Source organism: Manis javanica, chromosome 7, assembly GCF_040802235.1.
Source record: "Manis javanica isolate MJ-LG chromosome 7, MJ_LKY, whole genome shotgun sequence".
In the NCBI taxonomy this organism is placed as follows: domain Eukaryota; kingdom Metazoa; phylum Chordata; class Mammalia; order Pholidota; family Manidae; genus Manis; species Manis javanica.
Window position 1 is genome coordinate 78,437,383 of NC_133162.1, and position 26,454 is coordinate 78,463,836.

The 26,454-nt window shown below is 39.2% G+C and overlaps 1 protein-coding gene across 2 annotated transcripts in view; it reads right to left on the reverse strand.

Moving 5' to 3' along the window:
* Nucleotides 1-25,130, reverse strand: part of ZNF25 (zinc finger protein 25) — a 40,392-nt gene extending 15,262 nt beyond the window's left edge. Inside the window, exons 1-2 of one of the 2 annotated variants that reach the window (XM_036999329.2) lie at nucleotides 24,305-25,130; nucleotides 22,623-22,689 (exon numbers count right to left, since the gene is read on the reverse strand). In XM_036999329.2, the coding sequence (XP_036855224.1) occupies nucleotides 22,623-22,637 (15 nt within the window). In that variant the 5' untranslated portion in view covers nucleotides 22,638-22,689; nucleotides 24,305-25,130. The other variant, XM_073241200.1, reaches the window with a different exon arrangement.
* Between the last annotated feature and the right edge of the window lie 1,324 nt (nucleotides 25,131-26,454).

The window sequence follows — 26,454 nt, forward strand, 5'->3', positions numbered from 1 at the left end:
AAAACACCCAACATATAAAGAATGGGGGAGGAGGAATAAGAAGGGAGAGAAATAAAGAATCACCAGACAGTGTCTGTAAGAGCTCAATAATTGAGTTAAGTTAGGCAGTAAGATACTAAAGAAGCTACCCTTGAACCTTTGGTAACCACGAATCTAAAGCCTGCAATGGCAACAAGTACGTATCTTTCAATAATCACCCTAAATGTAAATGGACTGAATGCACCAATAAAAAGACACAGAGTAATAGAATAGATAAAAAGGCAAGACCCATCTATATGCTACTTACAAGAGACACCTCAAACCCAAAGACATACACAGACTAAAAGGCAGGGATATTTCATGCAAACAACAGGGAGAAAAAATAAAGTGTTGCAGTACTAGTATCAAACAAAATAGACTTGAAAACAAAGAAAGTAACAAGAGATAAAGAAGGACATTACATAATGATAAAGGGGTCAGTCCAACAAGAGAATATAACCATTATAAATATATATGCACCCAACACAGGAGCACTGACATATGTGAAACAAACACTAACAGAATTAAAGTAGGAAATAGAATGCAATGCATTCGTTCTAGGAGACTTCAACACACCAGTCACTCCAAAGGACAGATCCACCAGACAGAAAATAAGTAAGGACACAGAGGCACTGAACAACACACTAGAACAGATAGACCTAACAGACATCTACAGAATTCTACACCCAAAAGCAACAGGATACACATTCTTCTCAAGTGCACATGGAATATTTTCCAGTATAGACCACATACTAGGTCACAAAAAGAACCTCAGTAAATTCAAAAAGATTGAAATTCTACCCACCAGCTTTTCAGATAACAAGGCTATAAAATTAGAAAAAAATTGAACAAAGAAAACAAAACCACTCACTAACACATGGAGGATTAACAACATGCTCCTAAATAATCAATGGATCAATGACCAAATTAAAACAGAAATCAAGCAACACATGGAGACAAATGACAACAACAGCACAAAGCCCCAACTTCTGTGGGATGCAGGAAAGCCAGTTCTAAGAGAAAAGTATATAGCAATCCAGGCTTATTTGAAGAAGGAAGAACAATCTCAAATGAATAGTCTGAAGTCACATTTATTGAAATGAAAAGAAGAACAAATGAGGTCTAAAGTCAGCAGAAGCAGGGATAGAATAAAGATCAGAGAAGAAGTAAATAAAATTGAGGAGAACAAAACAATAGAAAAAATCAATGAAACGAAGAGCTGGTTCATTGAGAAAATAAAATAGGTAAAACCCTAGCCAGACTTAAAAGAGAAAAAGAGAATCTACACACATAAACAGAATCAGAAATGAGAAAGGAAAAATCACAGTGGACTCCACAGAAACACAAAGAATTATTAGAGAATACTATGAAAATCTATATGCTAACAAGCCGGAAAACATAGAAGAAATGGACAACTTCCTAGGAAAATACAACCTACCAAGACTGACCAAGGAAGAAACAGAAAATCGAAACCGACCAATTACCAGTAATGAAATTGAAGTGGTAAGCATAAAACTACCCAAAAAACAAGACCCCAGGGAAAGATGGATTCACTGCTGACTTTTATCAGACATTTAGAAAAGACATAATACCCATTCTCCTTAAAGTTTTCCAAAAAATAGAAGAGGAGGGAATACTTCCAAACTCATTGTATGAAGCCAGCATCACTCTAATACTAAAACCAGGCAAAGACCCTACAAAAAAAAGAAAATTACAGACCAATACCCCTGATGAATATAGATGCAAAAATACTCCACAAAACTTAACTGAGCCAAGATGGCAGTGTGAGTAGGGCAGCAGAAATCTCCTCCCAAAACCATATTTATTTTTGAAAATACAACAAATACAACTATTCCTAAAAAGAGATTGGAAGATACGGTACAACAGCCAGGCTACATCTGAACCTGCGAGAACCCAGCACCTCATGAAGGAGTAAGATACAAGCCGTGGCCTGGCAGGACCTGAATGTGCCCCCCACCCCAGCCTTCCCAGTGGAAGGAGAGGAGTCATAGCAGGGAGGGAGTGGGAGCCCAGGACTTCTAAATACCCAGCCCTAGTCATCTGAACTGGGAGTGCAGACACACAGTGCGTGGTGTGCTGGACATTAGGGAAACAGAACAGTATAACCTGTGAGCAGGTTCCCACAGCTGACGGCCCTGGGACAAAAGAAAAGCAAGTGCTTTTTGACAGTCTTAAAGGGACAGGAGCCTCACAGCTGGAAGGAAGTGCCCCTGCACACTCAGCCCAGCAGCTGGGAATCCTGGGGAACTCCAGGTGTCCTAACCCCCTGGGCAGCAGCACAGCTCGGAGGCCCCTCACAGCAATAAACAGCCTCCTACCCATTCCCCCTCCAGCAGGGCCCTGCCATAGTGGAACAGCAGCTTGAAACTGGACATGCCCACACGAACCATGTACAGCCTTCTCTGCAGCAGCCCAGGCCAGACTCAGAGGCCCCATTGGCATGCAGCTGCCTATCACAAGCAGCTAGGGGTTGCCAATCCCACAGGAAGGGAAAGCAACAGGAAAGCAGGAAGGGACTTCCTTCTCCCAGCTGAAACACCCACCAACTGCCTATGACTACCTCTATAGCCATGAAAAGGCAGAAGAATTTGATACAGACAAGAATAACCCAGACATCCCCTAAGAGGGAAACTGGGGAGATAGATTTAATCAATCTTCCTGAAAAAGGATTCAAAATAAAGGTCATAACCATGCTGATGGAGCAGCAGAGAAAAATGCAAGAGCTAATGGATAAAGTTGGGAGAGAGAATACAGAAATATAACAATCTCTGGCAGGACTTAAAAGCAGAATGGACGAGGTGCAAGAGGCTGTTAATGGAATAGAAATAAGAGAACAGGAAAAGAGAGAGAAGCTGATGCAGAGAGAGAAAAAAGGATATCCAGGAATGAAAGAATATTAAGAGAACTCTGTGACCAATCCAAACGGAAAAATATCTGCTTCACAGGGGCACCAGAAGAAGAACAGAGGGAAAAAGGGAAGAAAGTGTATTTGAAGAAATAATTGCTGAAAACTTCCCCAAACTGGGGGAGGAAATAGTCACCCAGAACACGGAAGCACTCAGAACTCCCAACAGAAGGGACCCAAGAAGGACAAAACCAAGACACATAATAATTAAAATGGCATAGATCAAGGACAAGGACAGAGTATTAAAGGCAGCCAGAGAGAGAAAAAAGGTCACCTACAAAGGAAAACCCATCAGGCTATCATCAGACTTCTCAACAGAAACCTTATAGGCCAGAAGAGAATAGCATAATGTATTTAATGCAATGAAACAGAAGGGCCTTGAACCAAGAATACTGTATACAGCATGACTATCATTTAAATATGAAGGAGGGATTAAACAGTTCCTAGACAAGGAAACGTTGAGGGAATTTGCCTCCCACAAACCACCTCTACAGGGTGGTTTAGGGACTGCTCCAGATGGAAACATTCCTAAGGCTGAATAGATGTCACCAGAGAAAATAAAATCACAGCAAAGAAACCAGATGAACCAAATACTATCAAAAGGCAAAAAGTAAAATCAACTACCCACAAAAGGAGTCAAAGGAAACACAAAAGAGCACAAAATAAAACACGTAACATATAAAGAATGGAGGAGGAATAATAAGAAAGAAGAAAAATAAGGAATCATCAGACTGTGTTTATAATAATTCAATAAGCAAGTTAATTTAGGCAGTAAAATAGTAAAGAAATGAACCTTGAACCTTTGGTAACGACGAATCTAAAGACTGAAATGGCAATACATACATATCAATAATAATCTCCCTAAATGTAAATGGACTGAATGCACCAATCAAACAACACAGAGTAATAGAATGGATAAAAAAGCAAGACCCATCTATATGCTGCTTACAAGAGACTCACCTCAAACTGAAGGACATGCACAGACTAAAAGTCAGAAGATGGAAAAAGATATTTCATGCAAACAACACGGAGAAAAAAGCAGGTGTTGCAGTACTTATATCAGATAAAATAGACTTCAAAACAAAGAAAGTAACAAGAGATAAAGGACATTACATAATGATAAAGCAGTCAGTCCAACAAAAGAATATAACCATTATAAATATATATGCACACAATACAGGAGCACAACATATGTAACAAATACTGACAGAATTAAAAGAGGAAATAGAATACAATGCATTCAATTTAGGAGCTTCAACACACCACTCACTCCAAAGTACAGATCCATCAGATAGAAAATAAGTAAGGACACAGAAGCACTGAACAACACACTAGAACAGATGGACCTAATAGACATCTATAGAACTCTACACCCAAAAGAAACAGGATACACATTCTTCTCAAGTGCACATGGAACAATTTCCAGAATAGACTACATACTAGGCCACAAAAAGAGCCTCAGTAAATTCAAGAATATTGAAAATCTACCAACCAACTATTCAGACCACAAAGGTATAAAGCTAGAAATAAATTCTACAAAGAAAGCAAAAAGGCTCACAAACACATGGAGGCTTAACAACTTGCTCCTTAATAACCAATGGATCAATGAACAAATTAAAATAGAGATCAAGCAATATATGGAAACAAATGACAACAATAACACAAAGCCTCAACTTCTGTAGGATGCAGCAAAAGCAGTTTTAAGAGGAAAGTATATAGGAATCCAGGCATATTTAAAGAAGGAAGAACAATCCCAAATTAATAGTCTAAAGTCACAATTATCAAAATTGGAAAAAGAAGAACAAATGAGGTCTAAAGGCAGCAGAAGGAGGGACATAATAAAGATCAGAGAAGAAATAAATAAAATTGAGAATAACAAAACAATAGAAAAAAATCAATGAAACCAACAGCTTGTTCTTTCTGAAAATAAACAAAATAGATAAGCCTCAAGCCAGACATATTAAGAGAAAAAGAGAATCAACACACATCAACAGAATCAGATATGAGAAAGGAAAAATCACAACAGACCCCTCAAAAATACAAAGAATTATTAGAGAATACTATGAAAACCTATATGCTAATAAGCTGGAAAACCTAGAAGAAATGGACAACTTCCTAGAAAAATACAACCTTCCAAGACTGACCAAGGAAGAAACAGAAAATCTAAACAGACAAATTACCAGCCACGAAATTGAAGTGGTAATGAAAAAACTACCAAGAGCAAAACCCCTGGACCAGATGGATTTTCCAAGGAATTTTATGAGACATACAAAGAAGACATAATACCCATTCTCCTGAAAGTTTTCCAAAAACATAGAAGAAGAGGGGATACTTTCAGATTCATTCTATGAAGCCAGCATCACCTTAATACCAAAACCAGGCAGAAAGCCCATCAAAATAGAAAATTATAGACTAATATCCCTGATGAACATAAATGCAAAAATACTCAACAAAATATTAGCAAACCGAATTCAAAAATACATCAAGAAGATCATACACCATGAACAAGTGGGATTCATCCCAGGGATGCAAGGATGGTATAACATTTGAAAATCCATCAACATCATCCACCAAATCAACAAAAAGAAGGACAAAAACCATGTGATCATCTCCAAAGATGCTGAAAAAATTCAACATTGATTCATGATAAAAACTCTCAACAAAATTGGTATAGAGGACAAGTACCTCAACATAATAAAGGCAATTTACGATAAACCACAGCCAACATCATTTTGAACAGCAAGAAGCTGAAAGCTTTTCCCTTAAGATTGCGAGCAAGACAAGGATGCCCACTCTCCCCACTGTTATTCAGCATAGTACTGGAGGTCCTAGTCATAGCAATTAGACAACACAAAGAAATACAAGGAATCCAGACTGGTAAAGAAGAAGCCAAACTGTCACTATTTGCAGATGACATGATAATGTACATAAAAAATACCCTAAAGACTCCACTCAGAAAATACTAGAACTAATATCGGAATTCAGCAAAGTTGCAGGATACAAAATTAATACACAGAGACATCTGTGGCTTTCCTATACACTAAAAATGAACTAATAGAAAGAGAAATCAGGAAAATAATTCCATTCACAACGGCATGAAAAAGAATAAAGTACCTAGGAATAAACTGAATCAAGGAAGTGAAAAACCTATACCCTGAAAACTACAAGACACTCTTAAGAGAAATTAAAGAGGACACTAACAAATGGAAACTCACCCCATCCTCTTGGCTAGGAAGAATCAATACTGTCAAAGTGGCCATCCTGCCCAAAGCAATCTATAGATTCAATGCAATCTATATCAAATTACCAACAGCATTCTTCAACAAACTTGAACAAATAGTTTAAAAATTCATACAGAACCACCTAAGACCCCTAATAGCTAAAGAAATTCTGAGAAGGAAGAACAAAGTGGGGTGGATCTTGCACCCCAACTTCAAGCTCTACTAAAAAGCCACAGTAATCAAGACAATTTGGTACTGGCACAAGAACAGATCCATAGACCAGTGCAACAGAATAGAGACTCCAGACATTAACCCAAACATATATGGTCAATTAATATATGATAAAGGAGCCATGGACATACAATGGGGAAATGACAGCCTCTTCAATGGTTGGTGTTGGCAAAACTGGACAGCTACATTTAAGAGAATGAAACTGGATCATTGTCTAACCCCATACACAAAAGTAAATTCAAAATAGATCAAAGGCCTGAATGTAAGTCAAGAAACCATAAAACTCTTAGAAAAAAACACAGGCAAAACTCTCTTGAATATAAACATGAGTGACTTCTTCATGAACATCTCTCCCTGGGCAAGGGAAATAGAAGCAAAAATGAACAAGGGACTATATCAAGCTGAAAAGCTTCTGTACAGCAAAGGACACCATCAATAGAACAAAAAGGTATCCTACAGTATGGGAGAATATATTCATAAATGACAGATCTGATAAAAGGTTGACATCCAAAATATATAGAGCTAATGCACCTCAACAAACAAAAAGCAAATAATCCAATTAAAAAATGGGCAGAGGAGCTGAAAAGAAACTTTTCCAAAGAAGAAATTCAGATGGCCAACAGGCACATGAAAAATGCTCCACATCGCTAATCATCAGAGAAATGCAAATTAAAACCACAATGAGACATCATCTCACACCAGTAAGGATCGCCATCACCAAAAAGACAAACAACAACAAATGGCGAGGTTGCGGAGAAAGGGGAACCCTCTTACACTCCTAGTGGGAATGTAAATTGGTTCAGCCATTGTGGAAACCAGTATGGAGGTTCCTCAAAAAGCTCAAAATAGAAATACCATTTGACCCAGGCATTCCACTCCTAGGAATTTACCCTAAGTATACAGCAGCCCAGTTTGAAAAAGACAGATGCACCCCTATGTTTATTGCAGCACTACTTACAATAGCCAAGAAATGGTAGCAACCTAAGTGTCCATCAGTCGATGAATGGATAAAGATGTGGTACATATACACAATGGAATATTATTCAGCCATAAGAAGAAAACAAATCCTACCATTTGCAACAACATGGATGGAGCTAGAGGGTATTATGCTCAGTGAAATAAACCAGGAGGAGAAAGACAAGTACCAAATGATTTCACTCATGTGGAGTATAAGAACAAAGAAAAAACTGATGGAACAAAACAGTAGCAGAATCACAGAACCCAAGAATTGACTAACATTTACCAAAGGTAAAGAGACTGGGAGGGATGTATGGGGAGGGAGGGATAAGAGGGGAGAAAAAGAAAGGGGGAGTTACCATTAGCATGTATAATGGGGGAGGGAGGGAGGCACAGAGAGGGCTGTGCAACACAAAGAAGACAAGTAGTGACTCTACAGCATCTTACTACGCTGATGCACAGTGACTGTAATGGGGTTTGTGGGGGGGACTTGGTGAAGGGGGAAGCCTAGTAAACATAATGTTCTGCATGTAATTGTAGATTAATGATACCAAAAAGAAAAAAACCCCACTTAACTGAAGGTCTAACAATGAGTACTTCTATGGATGGTTCTGTTACATTGAAAGTCATATAAATTTTTAATATCAGATGTCAGTGATAGATTAACCAGAAGATGATTAGATGATAAAATATAAACATTATTTTCTGTAATTCCACCTCTACATTTATTTTGTCTACTGTAAATCGTTAATGATATATTTGCTCAGATAAAATGTATAGTATAAGTAATACAAATTATGTATAATGATTTTTTAAATAAATGGAATGAAATTATTTTCTACCAACTTTTTTTAATGCAGGTCATTATATCTTTTTCTTTCTTTTGTTCCTTTCTTCTTTCTTTCTGTCTGTCTCCTGAAAGCTGCAGAACTCATTTTGGTTGACAAACTGTTTTTTCATTTTACTATTTCTGATACATTTCTTAAGACTAATAAACTACTGAAAATCTATGAAAAAAATACTCCACAAAATATTAGCAAAGAGAATTAAAAAATACAAGAGGTTCATACACCATGATCAAGTGGGTGATACAGCATTTGAAAATCCATCAACATCATTCACCACATCAACAAAAAGGACAGAAACCACATGATCATTTCCATAGATGATGAAAAAGCATTCGACAAAATTCAACATCCATTCATAATAAAAACTCTCAACAAATGGGTGTAGAGGGCAAGTACCTCAACATAATAAAGGCCATATATGACAAACCCACAGTCAACATCATACTTAACAGCGAGAAGCTGAAAGCTTTTCCTCTGAGATCAGGAACAAGACAGGGATGCACACTCTCCCCACTGTTATTCAGCTTAGTACTGGAGGTCCTAGCCATGACAATCAGACAACACAAAGAAATACAAGGCATCCAGATTGGTAAAGAAGAAGTCAAACTGTCATGATTTGCAGATGACATGATATTGTACATAAAAAACCCTAAAGACTTCACTCCAAAACTACTAGAACTAATATCTGAATTCAGCAATGCTGCATGATACAAAATTAATACACAGAAATCTGTTACTTTTCTGTACACGATGAACTAGCAGAATGAGAAATCTGGAAATAGTTTTAAAATTCATATGAAAGCACAAAAGACCCCAAATAGCCAAAGAAATCCTGAGAAGGAAGTATAAAGCAGGGGGGATCTCGCTTCTCAATTTCAAGCTCTACTACAAAGCCACAGTAATCAAGACAATTTGGTGCTGGCACAAGAACAGACCCATAGACCAGTGGAACAGAATATAGAGTCCAGATATTAACCCAAGCATATATGGTCAATTAATATATGATAAAGGAGTCATGTGTATACAATGGGGAAATGACAGCCTCTTCAACAGCTGGTGTTGGCAAAACTGGACAGCTACATGCAAGAGAATGAAACTGGATCACTGCCTAACCCCATATACAAAAGTAAATTCAAAATGGATCAAAGACCTGAATGTAAGTCATGAAACCATAAAACTCTTAGAAAAATACATAGGCAAAAATCTCTTGGACATAAACATGAGCAACTTCATGAACATATCTCCACAGGCAAGGGAAACAATAGCAAAAATGAACAAGTTGGACTATGTCAAGCGGAAAAGCTTCTGTACAGCAAAGGACACCATCAATAGAACAAAAAGACATCCTACGGTATGGGAGATTATATTCATAAATGACAGATCTGATAAAGGGTCGACATCCAAAATATATAAAGAGCTCATGCACCTTAGCAAACAAAAGCAAATAATCCAATTAAAAACTGGGCAGAGGATCTGAACAGACACTTCTCCAAAGAAGAAATTCAGATGGCCAACAGGCACATGTAATGATGCTCTACATCTCTAATCATCAGAGGAATGCAAATTAAAATCACAATAAGATATTTCCTCACACCAGTAAGGATGGCCACCATCCAAAAGACAAACAACAACAAATGTTGGTGAGGTTGCAGAGGAAGGGGAACCCTCCTACACTGCTGGTGGGAATGTAAATTAGTTCAACCATTGTGGAAAGCAGTATGGAGGTTCCCCAAAAAACTAAAAATAGAAATACCATTTGACCCAGGAATTCCACACCTAGGAATTTAGCCTAAGAATGGAGAAGCCCAGTTTGCAAAAGACATATGCACCCCTATGTTTATCACAGCACTATTTACAATAGCCAAGACACGGAAGCAACCTAAGTGTCCATCAGTAGATGAATGGATAAAGAAGATGTAGTATATATATGCAATAGAATATTATTTAGCCATAAGAAGAAAACAAATCCTACCATTTGCAACAACATGGATAGACCTAGAGGGTATTATGCTCAGTGAAATAAGCCAGGTGGACAAAGACAAGCATCAAGTGATTTCACTCATCTGTGGAGTATAAGAACAAAGAACAAACTGAAGGAACAAAACAGCAGCAGACTCACAGAACCCAAGAAAGAATTAACAATTACCAAAGGGACAGGAATTGGGGAGGATGGGTTGGAAGGGAGGGACAAGGGGAAAAAAGGGGCATTACGATTAGCAGACATAATGTAGGCGGTGGCATGGGGAGGCTGTGGAACACAGAGAAGACAAGTAGTCACTCTATAGTATCTTACTATGCTGGTGGACAGTGACTGTAATGGGGTTTGTGGTGGGGACTTGATGATGGGAGGAGTCTAGTAACCATAATGTTGCTCATGTAATTGTAGATTAATGATACCAAAAAAGATCTTGCTATCCATGACCATGTGAGCAAGCAGCAGATAAATATAGATTCCTGGTAAGGAGGAAACTGAAGATAAAGATACTGGGGAGAATAAGGGCTTAAAAAGATTATAGTGCATATACCAGGGAATCAGAAAAGCAATGTGCATGCTCAGGGCTGAATATATCCTCAGAAAACATCTGAGAAGACATAAGTCTTACACCTTTGGCTGATTTTAGGACTCTTTACAAGAAGTGGAGGCTAAGGTGTAGAAGGCCTGGGTGAGTATAGAAGGAGTGTCCTAGCTCAGAGCCAATCTACAAGTATTAACTGAGTATTTGATTTTCCTTTTTGGTTCAAGAAGTTGAAGGAAATCTGTCAAATCACTGACTGATCACTGAGATAATAGAACATTAATGGCAGAGATCACATGACAAGGAATAGAGTCTTTGACAAATAGTTTGGAAAAGTAAACAAATGAACAGTTGCAGCCTTTGGCAAGCACTAACTGCAAATGTTGGGGATAAAGATAATATGATTTCCAGAGTAACCAAGTATAATATTACAAATAACCAGATCTTAAAATAATGTTACAAGGCATACAAAGAAACATACAAGTATTGCCCATTCACAGGAAAAAGAAAAAGACACTGACAGCAATATGGTCCTTGAGACAGTCCAGACATTGGATTTATGAGACAAACAATTTAAATCTACTCATAGGGTATGCTTCAAAAGCTAAAGGAAACCATAGGCAAAGAATTAAAGGAGACTGATGAACAATGTGTGAACAAATAGTGTCAATAAAGAGAAGTTATAAAAAGAGACCAAAATGAAATTATGGAGCTGAAAAGTACAGTAACTAGAATTTAAAATTTACACAAAGGCTCAATAGCAGATTTGAGCAATCAGAAGATTGAGTCTGGGAAATTGAAGACAAGACAATTGAAATGATTGCCTAAGAGGCACAACAGACAGCAAAATGAACAGAGCCTGGTGGGCCTGCAGGGCACCATTAAGCACACCAGCAGCAGCAAATTCAAGTCCCAGCAGGAGGAGACATGGCAAGGGACAGAGATAACATCTGAAGAAATAATGGCCAAAAGCGTCCCAAGTTTGATTCTACACATAAGTCTATACATATAGGAAGCACAAGGACTCTAAGAAGGCTAAATTCACAGTTCCACACACAACATATTTTAATCAAATTGTCAAAAGCCAGAGAAAACTTTAGAAACAGAGAGATCTCAATAATATTAAAGCAGATCTTTCAACAGAAACCATGAAGATCAAAAGGCAATATGACATATTAAAGTGCTGAAAGAAAAACTATCAACCACTAATTCCCTGTCCAGCAAGACTGTCCTTCAATAATAAGGAGAAATTAAGATATTCTGAAATAAACAAAATTTGAGGAGTTTGTCAGTAGTAGACCTGCCCTATGAGAAATGGTAAAGGGAGTCCTTTAGCATGAAATGAATACACTCTACAGTAATTATAAAAGTGAACAATATTTTTGGATTATAACTCCCCTTTTTATTTCCAATGCGACTTAAAAGGCAAATGTGTAAAAAAGTAACCATATCTATATTAATGGGTATACAAAATAAAAGATATAATTTGTTACAATAACATGAAGAGGGAAGAAATGGAGCTATATATTAATTTTTGTATGCTACTGAAGCTAAATTGGTATCAGTTCAAATTAAATCAATATAAAGTAGGGATGTTAATTGTAATCCCCAAGTATCACATTACATCTTCTAGTGGTTTTCTTAAGCTACTAGAAAGTAACAACAACAACAATACAGAAAAGGAAATGAGTAAATCAAAATAACACTAGAAACAATTAAACACAAAAAGGCAATCTTAAAAAAGGCAATCTTGAAGGAATTAAGGGAAAAGATATAAGGTATGTAGAAAATAAATGTCAAAATGCAGAAATAACTCCTTTATATATAAGTGGATAAAGGCAGAGACTGGCAGGATGGATAATAAAAACATGACCTGAATATATGCTAAAATTGAGTTTAGATCCATAGACACACATAGCTTGAATGTGAAGAATGGAAAAAGATTATTTCATGAAAATAGTGATCAAGAGAAAGCTAGACTGGCTATACCACAAACAAAATAGGCCTTTAAAAATCGATACAATAGATGAAGAACATTATGTGTTGATAAAAAGATTAATGCATCAGAGAGATAAAACATTTATAAACACATACATAGAAGAGCCCTGAAATATATAGAGTAAAAAACGGCAGAATTGATAGGAGACATAGTTCTAAGTAATAGTTCACAGACTGCAACATTTCACTTTCAGTAATGGATAGAACATCTAGACAGAAGATCAGTAAGGAAATAAAGGTCTTAGACAAAACAATAAACCAAAGCAGACATATATAGAGCACTCCACCCAATAGCAGCACAATACATATTCTTCTCAAGTATACATGGAACATTCTCCCAGACAAGCCATGTGTTAGGCCACCATTGAAATCTCAATAAATTTAAAAAGGCTGGAATCATTGAATGTATCTTCTGCAACCACAAGGAAAGAAGGTAGATATCAATAATAGAGGAAAAATAAAAAATTCACAGAAAATGTGAAATTGAACAGCACACTCTTAAACAACCACGAGGCCAAATAAAAACCAGAAGGGAATTAGAAACACTTAGAAAAGAATGAAAATGAAAATAAATTGTACCGAAAACAAATGGGATACAATGAAGGCAGTGCTTAGAGGGAAATTTATGGTATTAAATGCCTACATTAAAAAAGAAGAAAGATTTCAGATCAATAACCTAATTTTATACCTTTAGAACTACAAAAATAAGAATAAACACAAAGCTAGCAAAGGGAGGAAATAATAAAAATTTAGGGTGGAGATAAACACATTAAAGAATAGAAAAACAAAGAGAGCCACAAACCAAAAGTTAGTTCTTTGAAATGACCCAGAAATTTGACCAACCTTTATCTAAAATGACTGAGAAGACAACACAAATAATTACAACCACAAATGAAAAAGGGACATTGCTACTGGTCTTTAAGAAATACATGTATATAATTCTATATAATTGGACACCAACAAATTATATAACCTGGATAAAATGGAAATGCCCAAGCTACTAAACTAACTAAAGAATACAAAATCTGAACCCAAGTACAGAGACTGAACCAATCAAACATCTCACAGCAAAAAAGCAGAGTTGGGGAAACTTTCTAACTCATCTTACGGGGCCAGAATTATCCTCATTTAAAAGCTTGACAAAACATCAAGATAAGAAAACTGAAGATCCACATCTTTTATGAAACATAGAGGTGAAAATCCTTAACAAGTTACCAGCAAATCAAGTACATAAAAATAACAGATTATCATGATCATGTGTGATTTATCCCAGGAATTCAAGGGTGGTGCAGCATACAGAGATCAATACATTACATTACTAGAACAAAAGGGGAAAGAAGTAGATGATCATTTTAATTGATGCTGAAAAAGCATCTGACAAAATTCAACACTCTTTCATGGTAAAAATACTCAGTAAACTAAGAATAGAAGGGAATTTCCTCAACATGATAGTCAGCATTTTGCCTCCCCCAGTAGTATACTTGATAGTAAAAGACTGAAAACTTTCTCACTATGACTGGGAACAAGATAAGAATGACTGCTTTTGCCTCTTTTATTCAACACTGTACTGGAAGTTTTAGCTAGAGCAGTTAGGCAAGAAAAGATATAAAGGCATCCAAATTGGAAAGGAAAAATAAAACTATCTGCATTTGCAGATGACATGAATCTACATGTAGAATATCCTAAGAAATTTACAACAACAACTAATAGAGCTAATAGTAATTTGCTGGATGTAAGATTGACCCACAAATATCAGTTGTCTCTATATACCAGCAACTAAAACCCCCAAAAAGAAATTAAGACAATGCCATTTAAGATAGCATCAAAACTAAAATCCTGAGGAATAAATTTACTCAAGGAGGTATTAAGAATTGTACACTGAAAACTGCAGAAACATTGCTGAAATAATTTTTAAAAGACCTGGCATTCTTAAAAGATTTTTTAAAAGAAATGGCATTCTCTGTTCATAGACTGTAAGACAATGTAGTTTCAAGTGGCAGTACTACTCACAGGAATCTACAGATTCAAAGCAATCCCTATTAAAATCTCCAGTGGCTTTTGCACAGGAATGGAAAAGCTAATCCTCAAATTCATATGGAATTGCATATGGAATTGCATGGAGTCCCTAGTAGCCAGGACAAAATTGGAAAACAAAGTTAGAGAACTCTTACCTCCCAATTTCAAATCTTACTATAAAGCTACAGTAATCAAAACAGTGTGGTATTGGTATAAAGATAAACAATTGGATAAAGTTTCAGGTCTAGAAACAAATCCATACATCAGTGGCCACTTGATTTTCAACAAGGAAACCAAAACCATTCAATGGGGAAAGAAAAGTTTCTTCAATAAATGATTCTTGGAAAACTGGACATCCACAGTTGTTAAATATAAACTTGGACTTCTACACCCACTGCATATAGAAAAATTAACTCAGGATGATCTAAAAAGGAAAACTAAAAGTATACAACTCAGAGGAGACATAGAGGTAAGTCTCCCTACCTTGATTTTGGCAGTGGGTTCTAGAGATGACACCAAAAGCACAAGCAACAAAAGAAAAATAAATCGGACTTTAAAAAAATTTGAAAACTTTATGCATCATGCATCATAGGGCACTACTGAACAAGAGAAGAGACAACCCAAAGACTGGAATATAATCTTTGCAAATCTTCTATCTGAATAAGTTGTACTATTCAGAATATATATAATATGCTTGCAATAATAAAAAGACAATCCAGTTACAAAGTGGGCAAAGAACTTAAATATACATTTCTCCAAAAAATATATACAAATGTCTAAAAAGCACATAAAAAGATGCTCAACATTATTAGTCTTTAGGGAAGAGCATATCAAAACCACTTCACATGATACAACTTCACATTCACTATAATGTGTGTGGAAACAAACAAACAAACCCCAGAAATAACAGGTGATGGTGAGGATGTGGAGAAATTGGAACTCTTGTATGTTGCTGGTGGGATTGTAAAATGGTTTAGCTGCTGTAGAAAAGTTTGGCAGTTCCTCAAAAAATTAAGTATAGAATTTCCATATACCACTTCTTACCAACCCAACAATTCCATTTCTAGATATATACCTAAAAGAACTGAAAACAGCAACTCAAATTCTTGTAAATCAAAGTTAATAGCAATATTCACAAATTCCAATATTGAATATTATTTAGACATAAATGTGAAGTATTGATATGAGTTATAAGATGGATGAACATGGAAAACAAACTAATCGAAAAGCCAAATCAGAAAGTTCACACATTATATTTCATTCATATGAAATATCCAGAATAGGCAAATAGAGAGATAGAAAGCAGACTGATTCAAAAATACATCAAAAAGATCATCCATCAGGATCAAGTGGGATTCATCCAAAGGATGCAAGGATGGAACAACATTCGAAAATCCATCAACATCATCCAGCACATCAACAAAAAGAAAAAAAAGGACAAAAACCACATGATCACCTCCATGGATGCTGTAAAAGCACTCGACAAAATTCAACATCCATTCATGATAAAAACTCTCAACAAAATGGATATAGAGGGCAAGTACCTCAACATAATAAAGGCCATAAATGACAAACCCACAGTCAACATCATACTTAACAGTGAGAAGCTGAAAGCCTTTCCTTTAAGATCGGGAACAAGACAAGGATGCCCACTCTCCCCACTGTTATTCAACATGTTCTAGAGGTCCTAGCCATGGCAATCAGACAATACAAAGAAATACAGGCATCCAGATTGGTAAGGAAGAAGTTAAACTCTCCCTGTTTGCAGATGACATGTTATTGTACATAAAAAACCCTAATGAATCCACTCCAAAACTACTAGATCTAATATCTGAGTTCAGTAAAGTTGAAGGATGCAAAACTAATACATAGAAATCTGTTGCATTCCTGTACACTAGCAGAAAGAGAAATCAGTAAAACAATTCCATTCACAGTTGCATCAAAAACAATAAAATACCTGGGAATAAACCTAACCAAGGAAGTCAAAGACTTATACTCTGAAAACTATAAGACACTCATGAGAAAAATTAAAGAAGATACCAATAAATGGAAACCCATCCCATGCTCATGGACAGGAAGAATGAATACTGTCAAAATGGCCATCCTGCCTAAAGCAATCTACAGATTGAATGCAGTCCCTATCAAAATACCAACAGCATTCTTCAATGAACTAGAGCAAATAGTTCTAAAATTCATATGGAACCACAAAAGACCCTGAATAGCCAAAGCAATCATGAGAAGAAAGAGTAAAGTGGGGAAAATTACGCTCCCTGACTTCAAGCTCTACTACAAAGCCACAGTAATCAAGGAAATTTGGTGCTGGCACAAGAACAGACCCATAGACCAATGGAACAAACTAGAGAGCCCTGATATAAGCCCAAGCATATATGGTCAATTAACATATGAAAAAGGGGCCATGGATATACAGTGGGGAAATGACAGCCTCTTCAATAGCTGGTGTTGGCAAAACTGGACAGCTTCATGTAAGAGAACGAAACTGGATTATTGTCTAACCCCATACACAAAAGTAAAGTAAAAATGGATCAAAGACCTGAACGTAAGTCATGAAACCATAAAACTCTTAGAAAAAAAGATAGGCAAAAATCTGTTGGACATAAACATGAGGAACTTCTTCATGAACATATCTCCCTCGGCAAGGGAAACAAAAGCAAAAATGAACAAGTGGGGCTCTGTCAAACTAAAAAACTTCTGTACAGCAAAGGACACAATCAGTAAAACAAAAAGGCATCCTACAGTATGGGAGAATATATTCATAAATGACATATCTGATAAGGGGTTGACATCCAAATTATAAAAAGAGCTCATGCACCTCAATGAACAAATAGCAAAGAAGCCAATTAAAAAATGGGCAGAGGATCTAAACAGATACTTCTCTAAAGAAGAAATTCAGATGGCCAACAGGCACATGAAAAGATGCTCCACATCTCTAATCATCAGAGAAATGCAAATTAAAACCACAATGAGATATCACCTCACACCAGTTAGGATGGCCACCATCCAAAAGACAAACAACAGCTCCACATCGCTTGTCATCAGAGAAATGCAAATTAAAACCACAATGAGATATCATCTTACACTAGTAAGGATGGCTACCATCCAAAAGACAATCAACAACAAATGTTGGCGAGGTTGTGAAGAAAGGGGAACCCTCCTACACTGCTGGTGGAAATGTAAATTGGTTCAACCATTGTGGAAAGCAGTATGGAGTTTCCTCAAAATTCTCAAAATAGAAATACCATTTGACTCAGGAGTTCCACTTCTAGGAATTTACCCTTAGAATGTAGCAGCCCAGTTGAAAAAGACAGAAGCACCCCTATGTTTATCGCTGCACTATTTACGATAGCCAAGATATGGAAGCAACCTAAATGTCCATCAGTAGATGAATGGATAAAGAAGATGAATGGTACATATACACAATGGAATATTACTCAGCTATAAGAGAAAAACAGATCCTACCATTTGCAACAACATGGATGAAGCTAGAGGGTATTATGCTCAGTGAAATAAGCCAGGCAGAGAAAGACAAGTACCAAATGATTTCACTCATATGTGGAGTATAAGAACAAAAGAAAACTGAAGGAACAAAACAGCAGCAGAAGCACAGAACCCAAGAATGGACTAACAGTTACCAAAGGGAAAGGGACTGGGGAGGATGGGTGGGAAGGGAGGGATAAGGGCGGGAAAAAAGAAAGGGGGCATTACGATTAACATGTATAGTGTGGGGGCATGGGGAGCACTGTGCAACACAGAGAAGACAAGTAGTGATTTTACAGCATCTTACTATGTTGATGGACAGTGACTGTGAACGGGTATGTGGGGGGGACTTGGTGAAGGGGGGAGCCTAGTAAACATAATGTCCTTCATATAATTGTAGATTAATGATGCCAAAATAAAATAAATAAATAAATAAATAAGAAGACAAACAACAGCAAATGTTGGTGAGGATGTGGAGAAAGGGAAACCCTCCTACACTGCTGGTGGGAATGTAAGCTAGTTCAACCATTGTGGAAAGCAATATGGAGGTTTCTCAAAAAACTAAAAATAGAAATACCATTTGACCCAGGAATCCCACTCCTTGGAATTTACCCAAAGAATACCACTTCTCAGACTCACAAAGACATATGCACCCCTATGTTTACCACAGCACTATTTACAATAGCCAAGATATGGAAGCAACCTAAGTGTCCATCAGTAGATGAATGGACAAAGAAGATGTGGTAAATATACACAATAGAATATTATTCAGCCATAAGAAGAAAACAAATCCTACCATTTGCAACAACATGAATGGAGCTAGAGGGTATTATGCTCAGTGAAATAAGCCAGGGGGAGACAGACAAGTATCAGATGATTTTACTCATCTGTGGAGTATAAGAGTGTCTTGCCAGTGGGTTTCAGTCCCGGGCAAGTTCACTATGGATTCAGTGTGACCAAAGGAACTGACAGCAAAACGTTCTTTGGGGGGGAAAGGGTTATACCCAACTTTATGTCCAGGTGGCAGGTCAGTCACTAGAATCCCATTCACTCAGAGTGAGTCTGCATGCAGGAAGCCAGTCTCTGCTTCTGGGCCCTTCTGTCCGCACAGCTGTCCTCTGGGCTTCTCTGCACAACCGTCCCACACAGCTATCCTCTGGACCTCTCTGCACAGTCGTCCCACACAGCCATCCTCCGGGCCTCTGTTCTCGGTGCTGCCACCACTCCAGCCTCTGCTCTGCTCTCCTGCAGCCTTGCAGCCCTGCCACCATGTCATGCCCAAAGCACTGGGCAGAGCTCTTTTTATAGAGTCAACAACAGCCATGTATTGCCCACAGGTGTGCAGTGAGCTAGTCAACCACAGCCAGGTGAGAATCCTGGCTACAGGAACTCGTTTTGTCCACACTCCACCCTTCCAGGATTCTCTTCTCTCAATCTATGTGCCCTTAGACCTCTGCAATGGTCCCTGTGCAAGGAAGCTTGAACATTGTTCTCCAGCCTCTCCAGCAAAAAGTCTTGCAGACACACAGGCTGGACTCTTGTCCTCTTTGGTCTTAATGGCTGGAACTGCTGCTTTGGTTTCAGTTGTTGCCATAACTCCAGTAAGATCCTATTTGACTTCCCATCTAATTTCTTTCCATCTACTCCTGCCCATATCAAATCAACCCACATCTGGGTCCCGATAACCCTCATGGGGCACCTCAAATTCCTCCTGTGAGTAATAGGTCTTATTTCTTTCTGGGTTCTCATTGCTTCAGCTACTGTACGTGTCACCTCACATTTTGTAATCACTGCCTCAAGGCGGGCTGCACTGTCAGGGAAGACAGCTTTCCCATCTCTGATCCTGACACAACAATTCCATCCACCCCTAAGTCCCACAGCCACCGGCTCAGCCTGAGTATAGGGGTGCACCATAGAGTGTTCCACGACCTGGGGAGGGGGCTGCTCCTCTCCTTGGGGAACTTTCAGCTGCTGGGTTTTATTTTCTTTACAACCACTGGGCGTGCTTTCAATACAGGAGGCGCCAGTGCCTCCAGCACCACCCCTTCATCCTTCCCCAGCTCCTCCATTTCTGGGATTGATGGCACCTTTCTCTCCAGTCCCCCAAGTGCCCCCTCTGCTACAGTGCCTCGCAACAATGCCAGCTCAGTCTTCAGAAGGTCTCTTACCTTCAGCTCAGTGCTTCACAGCCGACGTTCTCATGCCACCTCCGCCTGTGCTTCCCTCAGGAGTTCATCCTTTTCCTTGATGGCCTCTTCCTCCTTTAGAATACCTGACAGCACTGCCGTCTTGTCTCCAATGGCACCTTGCTGCTGGTGCTCTCGTGCTGCCTCCTCCCGCATCGATGCCATCTCCTTCCTCAGGGAATCCACAGAGGTTTGCAGCTTGAGTTCTCATGCCACCATTTCTTGGGTCTCCTCTGTAGACTTTTTTAATACTGTGAGAAGCAGCCATCCCACAGTCTGCGCTGCCTCACGGATTCTCTGCTTCTCAAAAGATCTACTTATTATACCAAGGGCCACCAAGGGAGGTCAGGTGTCACCTCCACTTGCCTCCAGTCCTGGGGTGGGGCCCAGTCCTCTAGGAGGCAAGCCACCTCAGACCACATAACCATTGGGGTACGATCCACTGTCTCCCCATTCACAAGGGCAGCCCGCTGAAGCACTCCTCCCATAGGGCAGCCTGTCTTTTTCCTTGGTCAACAATGAACCCTGCCAACTGTTGCCAATTGTTTTGCCAATGGGTTTCAGCCCAAGGCAAGTTTGCTATGGATTCAGTGTGACCAAAGGAATTGACAGCAAAACATTGTTTGGGGTGAAAGGGTTATACCCAACTTTATTTCCAGGTGGCAGGTCAGTCACTAGAATCCCATTCACTCAGAGCGAGTCTGCATGCAGGAAGCCAGTCTCTGCTTCTGGGCCCCTCTGTCCACACAGCTGTCCTCTGGGCCTCTCTGCACAGTCGTCCCGCACAGCCATCCTCCGGGCCTCTGTTCTCGGCACTGCCACCACTCCAGCCTCTGCTCTGCTCTCCTGCAGCCTTGCAGCCCTGCCACTGTGTGGTGCCCAGAGCACTGGGCAGAGCTCTTTTTATAGTCAACAACAGCCATGTATTGCCCACAGGTGTGCAGTTAGCTAGTCAACAACTCTCACTTTATTCACAAAGAGGAAACAAAAAACTGAAGGAACAAACAGCAGCAGACTCACAGAACCCAAGAATGGACTAACAGTTACCAAAGGGAAAGGGACTGGGGAAGATGGGTGGGAAGGGAGAGAGAAGGGAGGAGAAGGGGTTTTAAAAAAAGAAAGCAGACTGGTAATTGCTAGGAAGAGAGGGAATTGGGAGTGCCTGCTTAATGGATATAGGGTTTTCTTTTGAGATGTTGGCAGTGTTTTAGAACTAGATGTGGTGGTTCCACACTTTGTGAATGTACTAAGTGTCACCCAACTGTAAACTTAAAATGATTGACATTATGTGAATTTCACTTCAGTTAAAACAAAACCTTCTAACAAAACTTCAGGCCCACATGATTTTACTAGTGAATTCTAACAAATGTTTAAAACAGGAACAAAACCAAATATATATAGTCTCTTCCACAAAACAGGAAAGAACCATTCTCAACTCATTTTACGAGGCCAACATTACCCTGATACCCAAACTAAGAACAACATTGCCAGAAAAATCTACAATGGTGTCTGGCACCAGCTGCACCAGATTGGGAGTGTTAATTGTTAAATTTCTAGGAAATGGTTGACATGTTGTAGCTTGAAATTAGCCACAGTGGGAGTATTTATACCACAGAAATTGGTAAACAGTAGAAACCAAGATTCTCTCCCAATCCCTAAAATCTGAGCATTAAACATTTAACCAGCATATTGACTGCCAATCAATATCTCTTATGATTATAGATGCAAAAGTCCTTAATGAAGTATCAGCAAATTCACTGCCTGTGTTTAAGATCAAGATTTGGTAAATTGGTATCACTTGTACTGTTTCATCAAGGATATCCTTAAGTAAAGGTGGCACTTATTTACTGTGAGTACATTGCAGAGGAATGCAGTGTCATTGGTGTCATCATCTTGATTCATGCCATTCAGGCAGAAGTCTATTTACCATTGCTTTTATACCATCAGGGCAAAACAAATATCAAGTAAAGGGCAATCTGTATATTCATTTGTTTTGACCTCACAGACCCCTTGAAAATGTCTTGGGGCTCCCAGAGGTCTCTGCAGACCCCACTTTGGAACTGCTATGCTATTTAAACAGTATTTTCCCTGAAGGTGATTTTTAACTGTTTCTATTTTTCTAAGTTAATATATGGGCTCTCTTTCATGAAACTCATAGAAAATGCACACACACACAGTGAAACAAAGTAAGGGCTAAATAAATGACTCACTTGGAATTTGTTCATCTTCTGCTGCTCTTGGGAAAGGATCAAAACTATGAAGACAGAATAGGGAAAGCTGGAAGACAGAAGTCATAAGAGACCTTATCTTTCAGATTAGGAATCACCTGTGAGAAATTTCCATACATTTTAGTCAAAGATAACCCCCTGGGAAAAAGTCCCTTTGAACCATGAGAAGGAATAGGGAGGACCATGGTAAAGGAACCCACTGGTGGAGTAAGTCTACTGCGTGTTGGTGACTCTGACATAACCTTCATGAACCTGGAAAACTTTGAGAACCTGGACATTTCTTTCCTGAGCTGTTTTGAAAATTATGTGTCCATTTACTAAGTAACATGAAAGAGTCAAAACCTTAAACATACAATAATAGCAGATCAGTTAAGCAAGGTGTAAAATATATACCCAAAGTATGGAACCCTAATGATGCTAAGAGAAATATATATTGATATGTAAAACTGCTTAAGTTGCTTGCCATAGCAAATTTTCCTATTAATATTATAAACTCCACAAGGTTAAAAGTCTTCAAAGCTCTCAAAAAATAAGATGTTTCTTCTCCCTAAATTGCAGTTTCTCAAAAAATCACTTCTCCAAGAAATTTGTTTTGACTTAACTCTGGTAAAATGGACCTGGAGACTTTGGTTTTATGCAGGCTCTGCTATTAACAAACCTAGTGTCTTATCTTAGTTTCAATGCTATTATTTTAACATGAAGAGAAATCAGATAATTTTGAAAGACCTTTTTATGTACCACCATTCTGATTCTTTAAGTCTTCATTCATCTCTGCAAATCCAGACAGTACCCTGGAATTCACTGTGCCCTCCAACCTTAGGTTAGAACTAGGGTAAAATTGAATTAGGCCTTGATGAATTCTGACATGACCATCTAATCTGCTGGCAGTGATACAAATTCAACTTTTAAAGTAACAATTTGGAACCATTATCCCAAAACAGGCACTTTATAGCAAAAGGTAACTAGGTGTTACAATGACAAGGTTCTTGTCATAGGGAGCAGAAACCATTTCCAGCTGGCCTGGCGTTTACAAAATGCCTAATAAGTCCAGACAAACCAGGCAAGCAGAGGCATTATGATACCACTTTCATAACATGCAGGATGGATGAAATGGCAGTTTACACATTTAAAAAGAAGTCTGTCCCATTTACCCCTCTATAGAAAGCAGCCTCTGGCCTGAAAAGGATTCCCAGCTTCTCCAATAAAACTTAAAATTCAGATGCTCAATTTATGGTTTCATGCTATTTAAAAGTCCTCTGAGTATGATAGAATCGGGTTAGAGAACGCAGGAAGGGCCTTAACCTATTAACACGAGTTCTGAGCAAGCCTCTCAAAGTTTTGGAAACAACAGTGGATGGTAAGATGAGTGCACGGCGCGGGGCGATGCGGCCCCGGTGGCTCCCAGGGACGATCAGTCACTGTGCTCAACACAAGCCAGCCCGGATCCAGACGTGGAAACAGCGTGAAGCACAGGCGAGAGCAAGGGGGCATTTAAGCCCCGCCCGCTCGTCCAGGGTGAACCGTATTGGCCTGGACATTGAGGCTCGCATTTATTAACGTAGAGTTGGTCGCTAACGATGAGAAGGTGGTGATGGCGACTGAGAAGACTGCGCTAGCCAGCCATGAAAAGAACGGCCTGCCCCGCGGTGATAAAAGCGGCTCACCTTTACTGAGTCCGTGGCATGCTTTATACGTGACACCCATTTACCAAGGAAAACGACCCGTCCCTACTGACAGGGCTGTCCAGCCCGACCGCGCTTCGCCCGTTGGCTGAGGTATGGGACTTGGCCCAGCCCCGTGGCCGTCGCACAGCGATGCGCCCACGTCCCCGAAGGCCGTACCCGCGGGCCCGGCCGCCTCTCCCGATCAGGCCTTGGAAACGCGGTGAGCGGAGGGCTGGGGGGCAGGCCGCCGGAGCTCAGAGCGGGTGGCAGCTTCAGGGGCTCCGACCCCGCTCCCCCTGCTCCCGCCTCACGCCCACAGAGACGCCCTTGACACACCCGCGGGCTCGGGCTGCGCTCCCGGCCGCGCCCTCTGCAGCGCCGCGCGGACCTTGGGGCCCTGAGCTCTCGCCCCCCGAGGCCTGAGGCGACCAAGGACTTCTGAAGGGAGGGGGGGGCTGCTCATGCGCAGAGGCACCCCGCGCCAGACCCGTAGCCCCGCTTCCCAGGAGCCCCGGTGACGTCACGAGTGCTGGCAGGGGCTCCCCAGAGGCCCCGCTTCGGGGTCGAAGCCGCTGCCGCCATCTGCGGGCCCTGACACTAACACGAAGCTGTCTGGAGGTGGTGACGCCAACGTGGATAGCGCTTTACAAAAAGTCCTTGCGACGAAGTACTGGGGCTCAAGGAGTAATGCCCTGACGGCTGCCTTTTCCTTACGAGCGCTTGTTTCAAAACTGCAAACGAACTGTTAACAAAGGCAAAGCGCTTAAGCTCCAGCGGAGGACCAGAGTCGCCAGACCACTCAGCACAGGAAACCGCTTCAAGTTAGGTGCGCACTCTTCGGAGGTTTTTACTCATTTTATGTTAATGATGTATTTTAACTATCATGTCACTAAGGAAAATACACTGAGTATATGCTGATTTCCTGGGCAGGAACTTTACAACACCAGTTTAGCTTTGTGCCCACAACAGAAATGAGTTTCTGTTCAAATTACAAAAATATTAAAATTTTTATAATAAAATTAGTTATAATATGTATAACTTATATATAGAAAATATGTATTTCAGTATCTGTGTATATAGAAAATATGTATTTCAGTATCTGTGTATATTATATGTGTGTGTGTGTGTGTGTGTGTGCACACACACACACACACACACACATACATATCCCTTACAGTTTTCGGGATTCGAGGTCGGGGAAATAATTAAAAATAAAACCTCTTGCCAACTCAGAAAATCCTTTTCACAAATGGAAAAAAGAATAAATGATTTTTGTTATTGAATAAGCATTAAACCAGACTGTAAAATGTATCCCAGGCAATCTGCTAATGAGCTTGCAAAGACAGAAAGAAATGTCACACTTTATATAGCCAGTCAGATAAGATCCATTCTATGTTCTAAGGATAAAAGAACAAGAAAGAAAGAGGACTTGACATCACCATTTGCTACACATAGTTCATCCTAAATTCAAGTGGTAATTCGGATGGCTAATTGCCTTTATGCACATCACTTTTATCCAAATGAAAAGTATAACTGCTTGTGTTTCTATGACAAGCAAGTAGTTACAACTTGTAGCCAAGAGCCTGGGAGTTTACCACAGACACAGGGAGGTGGGATGCTATCTTTCTTGATGTTTACATTTCAAAGACGTGACTTTGACGTCATTAAGACGTTCCTGGGGAGCAAAACAAGAGGCTTATACTTGTTTAAAGGATTTACATGTGAATGGAGGAGGGAAGAGATTTATAATTACAGTTTACTCAAGGAAGTGCTCTAAGAAAGGAGGGGAGAAAAGGTCTTTAACTCTTTGTGTCAAGGAAAAATTCTATTTTATAATACTTGTATTTACCCTTACAGAAAACTCTATAAAACTCAGCAATTTCAATCAAAAACACAATAAAAACTTTTTAATAGAGAGTTTGATTTTGTTTTACTTGGCAAATTTTTAACTCCATCAGGAAATATATATTCTTGTAGAATAACCAGGAATTTTTTGGTAAATGCATATTATTATAACAAAATTTAAAAGTTTGGTGCTGGCTTCAAAGAAGAACAGAAACATGCAAATATATGTAAGAATTTTGTATATGTCAAAATTGTTATTTTAGACAGTAGAGATAGTTTGGAACATTCAGTAAATTATGTTGAGA